The sequence below is a fragment of the Engystomops pustulosus genome, chromosome 1 (genome assembly GCF_040894005.1).
Source record: "Engystomops pustulosus chromosome 1, aEngPut4.maternal, whole genome shotgun sequence".
NCBI classification, from domain to species: Eukaryota; Metazoa; Chordata; class Amphibia; order Anura; family Leptodactylidae; genus Engystomops; species Engystomops pustulosus.
This window is the reverse complement of record NC_092411.1, coordinates 236,147,095-236,159,996: the sequence shown is the minus strand read 5'-3', so window position 1 is coordinate 236,159,996 and position 12,902 is coordinate 236,147,095. Positions and strand designations below refer to the sequence as shown.

Genomic DNA, 12,902 nt, shown 5'->3' with positions numbered 1-12,902 from the left:
AAACAGATTTTAGTCTGTCACTCTCATTGACACCTATGATGCTATATGAACTGCGATACTGATTAAATTCCTGGCTGTTGGTTTATATAAGAAAGATGATGTGTAGGTCTATTTTCTAAAAACCATTCATTGGTCATCTCCACAATAAAACATGATAACAGATAACAAAGGAGTGAAACCAGCAGAATGTGTATTTCCATATCATTCTGTGTCTATATGTAATACTTGATAATGTAAACAAAAATAACACACAGCGCAAATATTAGTAGTCTAAATAATATAAATCATAATTTTGGGTTAGCGAGGTTAGTTGGGTAAACCGGATCTTGCAATATAGCGAGTGTAAACCACAAATTAACAGGCTATACAAATTGCGCTACTAGTGACTTTATTTGCCCTATGCAGAAGGGGAGAACAACGCATAGGGTAACGTCAGACAGGTCCCGCTTTTGTTTATCCCTCCACTTATATTGTCCTTCTTTGGTTAACCCCCTCTCTCATGTCCCCGTCCACCCTCACATTGTGTACCCCCTCAAATTGTGACCTCCCCACTGCCCCCTTTCATTTTGCCGCCAGCTCCCCCTCATATTGTGCCCTCAGCTCTCCTTCTTTCTGTAACCCCCTTTACTCCCCCTCATATTGTTGCCCCCCACATTGTGACCCCTTAACTGTCCCTTAACATTGTGCCCCCAGCTCCCCCTCACTTTATGCCTCCCCCAGCTCAGCCTATTCACTTATACAATCCTTGGCATCAGTGACCTTTCTGGGTGAGGAGAAATACTGGAGGGAAATGTATACCAGAACAGATGCCATGATTTATCATCTGTCATACCGATCACCATCAGCACCAGACATGTGCAGAAGCCACATAAAAAAAAAATCTTCAAGCACAATTCACTTTTATCTTGCTATATCTGCAATATTGCTACCCAAATGCAATCAGTAAAACTGTTGGCCGGAGGAATCTGATATATGTGAATACACCCTAATCTGTTTTTCACATTTTTAAACTCTAACAGAACTGTTGTGAAATTAGCAGCTCAGTAGATTTTAAGATGACAACAGCAATAAGTTACAGCCACTGGCTGTAAACAACAGATTGTACTTGACAAGTGACCAGAGAAATATATACTAAGATCAGTATTAATGAAGAATGTAGCCTTATAACTTTAAAAAAAAAAATATTTTAAATAAATAAATAAATGCTGTGTAACAAATGAGTCACTGATGACTTTCAGCCAAAACAGTACAGGTTGGGCCCAAGAGAGAAAAAAAAATGAGGTGAACTTGTATAAGATTAACACATTTTCAAATGTTTTCATTCATTATAAAATACTGGCAGAAAACACTGGACCAGAGCCCATGTCCTTGTTGTATGTGCTGTAGGTTACATCTCATTGTGCTGGCTCGTTGCCTAGGGAAATTATCACTGGGATCCTCTGAAAGAGGAAATGTGTCCAGCCGAAGAACAGAACGTAAAAAGTCATAAAAAAGTCAAACTATTAAAATGTTTCAAAGTGTTTTGTAATTTATGGTCTGCAGTGCAAAGCAATGGGTTCTACTGGCTGTAAACATTTTATATAGCTATTCAGTCTACATATAATATGGTCTGGGTTACACTTTAATAAGATATTATGGGTTAGGGGCTCTAAAATTTATTACATTACTTAACCTTAATAAAAAAAAAAGTTGAATTAAAGTATAAACGACACACAGAATGTAGCCGCAATAAGTTTACAGGCCTCGTAGATTATACAGGACATACTTATGATGATAATATCAGCTTCAATGAGGCCTAATAAGTAGATTTGTGGGGATGCATTCAGATGTATTACATATAATTTTAAAAATAAGTTCAATCCCCCATACACCAACACCAACCCAGCCAAATACCAACTAACCGTGAGTGCCGGACGGCATAGCAGACAGTTGCAAATGATAAAAATTGAAATTGCACAATATAAAAGTTGAAGTTATTCAAAAGATTGAAGTTGCTCAAAGAATCACCTTTTTATTAATAATTTTTAATATTTTTCTATTTTTCTAATTTTATGAAAACGTGTGCTGCAGGCACAAGACCTAAAAGCACAAACCTCCTGTAGCATTGTACCTCTTGGTCACAAACTACAATGCATATGTGCTAGACAACAGACATAGACCTTACACATTAAACATATGTGATGACCTATCTCTGTTTCTTCCTCCATAAGAATTTTACAAAGGTACCTTGTAAAATGTTTTATTTTTTCTTTTTGTGTATGTATATTTTTATCTCCTCTTGTGTATGAACACAACGATAAATTACTCACTGGAGAACAAGCAATATCTTTTTGGACTACTTTACATTCAGAAAACATATACAAATATACTTTATTATAAGATTTTTCCTGTGTTATACATTGGTCTTTTTAATTACTGTTTTTTAACCACTATTGTTTATTACTGTATCGGTATAAGTTAATCAAATTAAATATATTGTTCATACATTCTGAAACAATCTGAGACAGATTCTATTTCAGTGCCCACATTCTCTGTACAAAATTGGTCAATATCCTTTATTGGTGAAAAGGTTTTGTTGGCAGCACATAGAACTGGAAAGGTTGGAAATTGATAAGTGCCGCTACAACATCACCCAAATAAAATCAGTCCACCATACCATCACTCTCGCAATTTGGTACACTTCCAGTACATATAACATATGAGCCTCCTGGATGTCTTACCTGAGAAAATGTGATGTCTGCTTGGCCCCTAGTTTTGCCAAGAAGACAGGAGTCATATACACTCTGTCAAGCAGCAATAGGTAGGGCAAGAGTTTAGCCTCACTAAGTAAGAGTATGGGTGAAAAACGTCCAGGAAAGTATTGTGTCCCACTGAGAGAGGGCCCGCATCTCCCTCCCATTTAGATCTACTTGGAACGGATACATCTTTCAAAAATTCAAAAAAATAATAGTGAGATCAGCACCCTAGGGGACCCATGTAGCAATAGAAACCCCAAGGCATTTTGGTGCCCTAAGCAGAAAAGTAAAATTGGGCTTCCCGTAGCAAAAACACCAGAATCCGGGCTGATCCTGAGGGGAAAATGAAATGGCCCCCTCCACTAAGTAAAAATCATAAAGAAAGAGGCCAATTGTAAGAAATAGGGAATACTAGTAGTCCCTAAAACAACTTCTTTATTATTGCAGCTTACAATAACATATCTATGCAGTACTTAAATCAGCGTGCATGTTTCGAGTGTACAAACACTCTTAGTCATATCAAAATTCTGTACCTATGCATATGCCAGGATACCCTATTTTCCTGCAATTGTATACCCCTGGAGGTTCAACAGGCTTCCCCACTGCACCTTTGGCACATCACTAGCAGGACTCCTTGATCTATACTGCCAAACCTCATAATATTGCAGGGGTGAGATGTATCCTATCTTACCTATTTTTTTTCTTTTTTTGTGAAATCTAAGAAGCCAACTGATATGGGATCATCTACAATAAGTAAATATACATCAGTAAATATAGTGGAAATAGAAAAATATGTCCCTCAACTGAAAATTCTACACATATAAATATATAACTGAAATCTATATACTACATATATAAATATATACCTGCAATGAATGTAGCAAACACATAAATATATTCCAGAAATGAATATACCAAACAAATAGATATAAATGACAATGCTGCAAATAGAACATGATTCTGTTTTATAGGTAGCCCATGTCTAGGTATAGGTCCTCTGTACATAGCTATGCCACCATAGCAGAATAAGAAAAATGTATGCTCACTTACTCATGCCTCCTGCAGGATACTCCTTGCTCCACGCTTCTTCTCCTCTTGGAAGCTGGCAGGGTCCTATTTATGACAGATTGGAGCCAACAACGCTATTCCTTAGTTGTCTGGGTTACAAAAAGGGTGCAGAAAGTGTTATGCTTCCTGCATCCAGTAATCAGTGGTATGTGTGTCTAAAAGACAAACAACTGCTTCTAAATGTTGTATGTCTGCCTAAGTTGCAGATGCCTAAAAGGATGTGGCAGTAATGTGGCAATATGTGGCAGTAAGTATGCCTCCTGGGTAGACCCAAAACTCTGAAGCTCACTATTAGTTGGAATGTCAGACCAAAATATTGGTTCAGCAAGTTTCAAAAAAGGAATTGCAGAATTATGCCATAAAGGACTGCAATCAATAAAGGGGTGTTCCCATTTTAGCAAATACATGTTATTGTTTGAATTTTGAAAAGTTATACAATTTTCCAATATACTCTTTATGGTTCCTTACTGTTTTCTAGGTCTCTGTTTGCTGTCATTCTATGGGAAGCCTCTATATTTTCTTCCAGTAGACAGATATATGACCATGGTCACACAGGTGCACGGCTTATTATATCACACAGATCTGATTACTCTCTAACTGTAATGAGCTGTGCACCTGTGTGACCATGTTCAGATTTCTGTGTACAGGAAGTAAACATAGAAGATTTCTATACAATGACAACAAGCAGAGCTCCAGAAAACCATGAGAGATTGATACTGAAAGTATATTTGAAAATGTTGTCATTTTTTTCATACAAACAATAACATTAATTTGCCGAAATTGGAATACCCCTTTAATGCCTTGTAGAACCAGTAATTCATTACCCCAGCCCCAGTTCTTACCGTATATTACAGTCAGAGTAGGGTACATGTGTCTAGTTCTCTAAGAATACATATTTTATGTTAAGCATTTGCTATCTCTGTATATAATACAGGTAATGTAATAATACTAATATTAATTAGTATGTACACATTTTAAACTTAAATGCGTTTTTACTTGGTATTTTTTAAGTCTAATTATTAAAGCTTACAGTTGGCCTATCCTGGCAGGATTGTCAGTTCACTTACAGCTGAAGATTGCATCAAAATGAGAGTTTCTTTGCCAAGCTGCTTGTCAAGCACTATAGAACAGACGGCACTCTTTGTCTCTAAGGCCCCTAAGACTGGAGCTGAGTGCAAATGTACCACAGTGCAGAAAGCTTGGAAAATGGAAGTAGGAGTTTTTGGAGACAGAAACCACATTGAGTAGGAGGAGATAAGGGAGCAATCATTAAAACTTTGCAACCTGCTGTCATGCCTCACGTATTTATTTCCTTTAAATGTTGTACTTTATGCAGGCACCAAATAGTGTAAAAATCACTAGCTTGAAAATTTAATTAGAATAAGAAATCAATTTAGTTATTGGAGCTTATTTAAATACTCTAGGCATGACAAGTGCGGAAAATATTCAATTATATCCAAAGTAAAGTTTTCTATGTGACATGTGGTTTAAGTTGTTATTATAAATTAAAAGGCAACAGGCGTTCTCGCATTTACATTAAACAAAATGCAATTTGGTAAGTAAATCAACATATGCTTTGTATTGAATTTTCTGTTACTTTGATGGATAAGATTAGTGCATACTAATGAGCAGTTAAATAGAGAAATAGATCTGGACTGAGCCTTGCCAATTTTCTGGGTTGCGGCTTAAAGTATAATTGCTGTGATATGGTTATTAACGGAGCATGCTGGTAGCCATGTAAATATACTGATTAATAATATGCCATGTTATTTCCCTTTATCCTGATTTTTATTACTTTTTGCTCTAGGCTATACCATGTTAAATCTCAGCTGAGCTGTTTCGGGGAATATCGATTTGTAAACACATATTTACTGAAAATAAATAGAAAATAAATTAGAACACATTTTCACCCTACCCAAATTTAACTTACGTGTTTATAAGTTTTTCTAAAGTTGATACTTTTCTAGATGCTTTAACCCTTTGTCAGGGACTGCCTGTAAAGAGTTCAAGAGAACCTGTCATTATGCACAACAGAAATGTGTATGTGGCTAAGATTTCTGCTGCTTCGTTTTTGAGAAATTACATTAAGAAAAGGTACCTATCTTTATTCAACTTCTGCAGCTCTATTCATGTGGGCGTATTTTCTACAATGACTCCATGACTCAGCCTGCTGTTTTAGACACTCATATGACTCAAGCTCTAAAGGCTACATAGAGATACCTAACTTTCATAAATGCCATTTCTCAAAAATGAATTATCAGATTTCCTAGTCAAATACATGTTTGTGGTGCGTATAATAAGACCTGCAGCATGTCTTTACCTGATGTGGGATATTCTGCTGATAGGTTCCTTTGAAGTCTTTAGACCAGTGATGGCAAACCTTTTAGATGTCGAGTGCCCAAACTACATCCAAAACCCACATATTTTTCGCAAAGTGCCCATACGACAATTTAAGCAGTAACTTATTACTCCCTGCTCTGTCACAGGATTAATTTGTATAGGCACCTGACGACACCAATACAGTAGAAAGAAGGAGAATAAGTTTTGATTATCATTGTAGCTTCCTACTAGGGTCCTGGGCTGCCTGGGACTGCAAGAGGCCTTGAGTCCTGTCTGGCGAACTCTGCGGTGGTGTGATGGTGCCAGTGCCCATAGAGAGGGCTCTGAGTGCCACTTCTGGCACCCGTGCCATAGGTTTGCCACCACTGCTTTAGACACTTTATGGGGTTCCTCTATTTCTCCACTCTAGGTTTATCCAGGCCCGAAGGATTTTAATAAAGGCAATGTGTACATGAGGTCTAATCTAGACAAATCGGGTGGTATCTCCCTGGGGGCTTGATTCTCCCGCCACCAAACAATCCAATAAGAAAAAAGTCAATGGAAGCAGCAATCCTGAAGAAATGATAGGCTCCTTTATTGAACCAAACAGTGTTTTTTTCTGTGGGTGAATAAAGGAACCTATGGTTTCTTCAGGAGTCCTGCTTCCGATGGCTTTTTTCTTACAGGACAGTAAGCTGATTTAAACAAACTGCTTAAAGAAAGGCAGGGAAAAAAAGGACACATGTACATAATTCATTAAGAAAACATATTACAAATGTTGTTATTCTCATCTGCACTATTGATTTATAGAATTTTGTAGAAAGTTTAGTTACGCCTTGTAATGTGGAAAGGTGACCATGCATACAAGGTTCACACATTTCTTTTTTAAGGAAGTCAGAGTACAACTAAGCAAGTGTACTAACCTTCTCACAGAGCATCATTAGAGGGGAACAAAGAGAGAGCAATGGGTGGCCACCATTTAATTTACCTATCAAAATGATTAAAACAAGCTCCTTTCTGTATGCACTCTGCTACATTTTCATTTACTCTCCTACATGTCATGTCCTATCTAAAGCATGCAGTGTCTAAATATCAAGAAAGCCAACAGTAACAATATCTGCGTCAATAAACTTCTTTACTTTACTTTCACTTATTCACATTGAATGTCTTAAGCATAGACAAGGTAGCAAACACAGGGTCGGACAGGGGTACCTGGGGCCCACCAGCGAAATTCTGGGATAAGGGAATTTCTAATCACTAGCGTTGGCAGTGAAATAAAGGATAAATTAAACCCTTCTCCCTCTCTCTCTGCTAGTGCTCGGCTCTTGGTTTGTGTACAAGGCTGCAGTGGTGATGTTATCTCAGGGCATTAATGTTAGGGATAGTATAAGAGTTACCCCTGGTTTCCCAGGCTTTCTGCTGGTGACTGGGCTGTGGTTAGGGATGTAAGTGTTCGCACTGTACACCAGCCTTCCAATAAGGAAATGCTGAGTACCTAAAATCTGGTTGCAGAACTTTCTTGCAGATGTGTTCTGCTCTGGGTAGCAGAAACCCCCCCCCCACAATGCCACCCCCTGCCATATTTTATTAACCCCATAGCGCAATAAGACGTACCCTTACGTCTTACTGCGCATGGGGGAGTATGAAGAGGGCTCACGGGCTGAGCCCTCCTCATACTCACCGGGCATTTGCTTCATAATGAAGCAAATGCCCGTCGATAACACCCGCGATCGGTGCTTGCACCGATCGCGGGTGTTAACCCTTTGATCGCCGCCGGCAAAGCTGCCGGCGGCATTAAATAGCCGGCGGCGCGTGGGCGCCGCCATCTTGGCTCCGATCGTCACTCCCCGTGACATCACCGGGGAGCGGCGATCCGTTGCCATGACAGCCTCGGATCACACAAAGATCCGAGGCTGTCATGATCGAGGCTATCTATTATAATGTGCGATCTGCACATTATAATAGATGGTATGCAAAATCCCCATATACTGCCATACTGTAGTATGGCAGTATATGGTAGGATCAATCAGACAACCTAGGGTTAAAGTACCCTAGGGAGTCTGAAAAATAGTAAAAAAAATAAATTAAAAAAAGTAAAAAAAAAAAATTATATTAAAAAAACATAAAAATTAAAATCACCCCCCCTTTCCCTAGAACTGATATAAATATAAATAAACCGTAAAAATCATAAACACATTAGGTATCTCCGCGTCCGAAAATGCCTGATCTATCAAAATATAATAACCGTTTTTCACTGCGTTTAACCCCGTAGCGGAAAATAGCCCCCGAAGTCGCAAATGGCATTTTTTTGCCATTTTGAAAAATAGAAAAAATTCTATAAAAAGTGATCAAAATGTCGCACAGTCCTAACAATAGAAGCATTGAAAACGTCATCAGAAGTCGCAAAAAATGACACCACTCACAGCTCCATACACCAAAGTATGAAAAAGTTATTAGCGCAAGAACACGGCAAAATGAAGAATTTTTTTTCTGTACAGGAGGTTTTAATTTTTGTAAATGTATGAAAACATTATAAAACCTATACAAATTTGGTATCCCCGTGATCATATTGACCCAATGAATGAAATAGACTTGTCATTTGGGGCGCACAGTGTAAGCTGTAAAAACCAAGCCCAAAAGAAATGGCGCAAATGTGTTTTTTCATCATTTTCACTGCATTTAGAATTTTTTTCCCGCTTCCCAGTACACGGCATGGAATATTTAATACCGTCACTACGAAGTGCAATTTGTTACGCAGAAAATAAGCCATCACATAGCTTTGTACACGGAAAAATAAAAAAGTTATAGATTTTTGAAGGTGGGGAGTGAAAAATAAAAATGCAAAAACGAAAAAGGGCCTGGTCCTTAAGGGGTTAAGGCCCCCCATGCACACTGCCATTCCCCACTCCATATTTTATTAAGGCTTCCCATAATAACAGCCACCCCCTAATATTTTATTAAGGCCCCAGTGCATGCTGCCATTGCCCCCTCAATATTTTATTAAGGCCCCCCTCCATATTTTATTAAGGCCCCCATGCACACTGCCACCCCCTTTCCTCCATATCTTATAAAGGCCCACCCAAGCATACTGCCATTTCCCCCTTCTCCATATTTTTTCAAGTGTAACCCCTGCTAAGAGCACAACACGTGAACCGGACAATGTAATTGCTGGGCAGCAGGGGTTAAGACCAGCAGCTAGCAGCACCTACTCCTCAGGAGCAGACTGGACTACATCTCCCAGCAATCACTGCTGCTCTGTGCCACTGACACTGATAGGAGGAGTTGCTGGAGAAAGGGCTGATGGGAAAAACAAAGGATTGTGGGGAGGAGAAGGGAGAGAGACCTCATGTGTAGCAGAGAGGACTGACAGCACATGGCAGAGTGTAGAGAGTCCTGCACTGAGAGTGACACAGCAGAGGACTAGAGACAGCCCAGCAGCTCAGCCCCAGAGGAGAAGAGGACCTGCTGGAGGAGCTCCATCTCTGCACCACAGCCTGATCCCCAGGAGGTCTCCACATCCTCCACCCAGGAGGTTCCTGCCTGCCCCTCCATTACCATCCAGGTGCCTGGTCCCAGCCACAAGCAGAAGCCTGGGTGCAGTTACTCAGAGTTGTGAGTAGACTTTATGGTTAGTAAAGAGTTTGCAGGAAAATAATTTCCAAGAGTACTGAAAGTATTAAGTGCACCAACGTTACAGAAAGCGCGCCAACGTCCGCGGCAACTGGGCCCCAACGATTGGACTGTGTAATATGCATAGCTGCAGCATAATAGTGTAATCTGTGCAGGTAGAGAGAGTGTGTTGTCACCTGCAGAGTGTGTGATAGTGACATGTGTCATTTCTGTTGTATTCTGATTTATCCCCTCTGTTGCTCCCAGAGCTCATTAGTTAATGGGACTCCTCTGCACCATTATCCCTCCCAGGCCTGGGGAGTGCAGTTACCCTTTATTGCCACTAGCAGTACATTTTAGTAGAAAATCTGCCTCTGTAAATATTTTATTCCTGTTTATGTTTTCCCTGTTTACATTCATTGCACTTGGCTCATCCCTAATTCCTTCCCTCACAATAAACCTGCCAAGTTGTTTTACTCTTACCTATTGTGAGTGTGTGTTAAGCTTAGGCAGGGGTTTCCCGAGTCAACCCCTGGCAGAAGAGGAAAGCCCTCCTGCTTACCTACAGAGCTTCAAGCAAGATTCGGGTGGAGGCACTGCGCCATATTGAGTTTGAAGCACCATACACCCTTCCTGCAGAGGTAGGCCTGAAGGGGTGTTACAGTGGAGGCACTGCTGAGATTGAACAAACAAAACAGTTGCCATGGAGACTTTAACAGAGAGAGAAGTGACCACATGGTGTGAGGAGATGTGCATTGGTGATGAAAAAAGTTTTGCCTTGTGTGGTAAATTCTTTCATGCATCTGATGATGAGATACTGCAGATAGTGAATGAACTTCCTGGTGTCACCCATGCAAAGGTGGTTGATCGCAGGGGTGATGAAGATACACCATTCCCAGCAGCATTAATAGCAACTGATAAGATTTTGGAAAGAGAATACTTTGCATCAGTTATAGCTGTGCCGCCAGAACATGGTAGGCAATGGAAAATCATATGGCCTATGAGGCCTGCAGTGATTGGGCAACAGGATCCAAACACACAGCATAGGAGGCCTAGTTTACCTCCTACCCCACTATCTGCCAGATCTGAAGAAACACCAGCTTCTGCTGACATGCTGGTAGCAGCTATGGAAAGGTTAGTGAGTCAGTTTGCAAAGATTCAGCCAGAGTCAAGCTATCGCCGTTTGAGGACTTTCTCAGGTATCACTCCAACCCCAGCCGGTGAAGAGGGGTATGACACATGGAGAGATGTGTCCCTGCAGTACCTGCAAGAGTGGCAGTGCACAGATGCGGTAAAGAAGCAGAGGATAGTGGAGAGTTTGAAGGGTCCAGCTATGGAGGTAGTGCAGGCTGCTTGGCGAAGTGATCCTAATGCAACTTTTCAAGACTATATGGCTGCTCTTGAGGATGCTTTTGGGACTCCAGAAGATGCAACAGACCTTCTTTATAAGCTCCGCACCACTTACCAGGAACCGGGTGAGAAATTATCTGACTATCTTTACCGACTGGACAAACTAGTTCACAGAATTGTGTCCAAAGGCGGGCTCAGTTCTCAAGATGTGGACCGGTACCGTTTGGATCAAGTACTGCGAGGTGCTCTCACCAATGATCCCACTGCTCAAAGACTAAGGTGCTGCGACAAAGAGAAGGTTCCTCCTTCCTTCCATCGGTTGCTGAAAGAAGTAAGACAGGAAGAAGCTATTATGGCAGCCCGAGAGCAAACATCCAAAAGAGTCACTGCTGCTACTCTAAAGGCTGAGCCAAGCCGGGAGGAGGAGGAGCTTCTAAAAATCATTGAGAAGCAAGCAGTCAACAAATTTCTCAACTCCTAAAAAGCCATACAAAAGAAGTTGAGAGGTTGAAACAGGTTTCCACTACATCCCATGAGAGACAACCACGATCCACTAGAAGCACCAGTCAGGATCGACAAAGAGATGGAGACCGAAAGACAGAGGGATGTTATGTTTGTGGGGATCCAAGCCATGTTGCTCGGCGATGTCCAAACAGGTGGAGTCCTAAGAAGTCTCTTTCCCATTACAAAAACAAGCAGTCGGGAAACGGGGAAGGGGGTCAGTAGAGTCCCATACTGACCCCCATTCAAGGTCAAATGCTTGCCCCACCACTCCATCCACTGCCGCTCAACCGGGACAATTTCCGAAAGACTTGGTTGGACCAGCCCCACATGTTCCAGCTAGTATTAATGGCCAACCCTGCACTGTGCTGCTGGACAGCGGGTCTCAAGTGTCTATCATCTTTGAAAAATGGTACAAGAAATACCTCTCAGGGGTGCCCCTTCAGCCTTTGTCTGGACTTGTTGTTTGGGGTTTGAGTGAACATAGCTACCCTTACAGAGGATATGTGTCTGTTATGCTACGCTTTCCAAAGACAGTTGCTGGAGTGGAGAAAGAAATACCCATCATAGCACTGGTCTGTCCAGAGGCGGAAGGAGACCAAAGATCCATACCGGTCATAGTAGGAACAAATGCCAACATTTTCCGTACATTAGCACAGTGGTGCCGAGAAATTGGTGGTGATAACTATTCACAGACCCTCACTATTCACCCAGCTTGTCTGGCTGCTTATATTAGAAAGGAGGAAGAAAGGAGGGAGCTACATCAGGAATGTTTTGATCCCTGTTTTGAAGGTAGTGACCTGAAGAAATGTGAAAAGGAGTCACTAATAAAAGGCATGATGGAACATAGAGAAGCATTCTCCCTAGGTGACTGGGATCTGGGCCTGGCGCAGGGAGTGGAGCATCGCATTAGGCTGACGGATGAGAAGCCTTTCCGAGAGAGGTCTCGAAGGCTAGCTCCTGCAGATATTGAAGATGTCAGGCAGCACTTACGAGGCCTACTAGATGCAGGAGTCATCATAGAGTCCAATAGCCCATATGCTTCTCCCATTGTTATTGCCCGCAAGAAAAATGGGGATATTCGGATGTGTGTGGACTACCGTACTCTGAATCGGCGCACAGTCCCTGATCAGTATACAGTCCCCAGGATTGATGAAGCTCTAGATTGCTTACAGGGCAGCCAGTGGTTTTCTGTCCTGGATCTCCGAAGTGGCTATTACCAGATACCCATGAATAAGGAGGATCAAGAGAAGACGGCTTTCATTTGTCCCATTGGATTCTTCCAGTTCCAAAGAATGCCTCAAGGAGTTACTGGCGCAC

The 12,902-nt window shown here is 41.2% G+C and overlaps 1 protein-coding gene across 1 annotated transcript; it reads left to right on the top strand.

Annotated features, from left to right (window-relative positions):
• Nucleotides 1-10,434: 10,434 nt before the first annotated feature.
• Nucleotides 10,435-11,562, top strand: LOC140124821 (paraneoplastic antigen Ma1 homolog). Its single transcript, XM_072144453.1, has one exon. It carries the CDS (start codon nt 10,435-10,437, stop codon nt 11,560-11,562), a length of 1,128 nt encoding a protein of 375 aa, XP_072000554.1.
• Nucleotides 11,563-12,902: the final 1,340 nt, after the last annotated feature.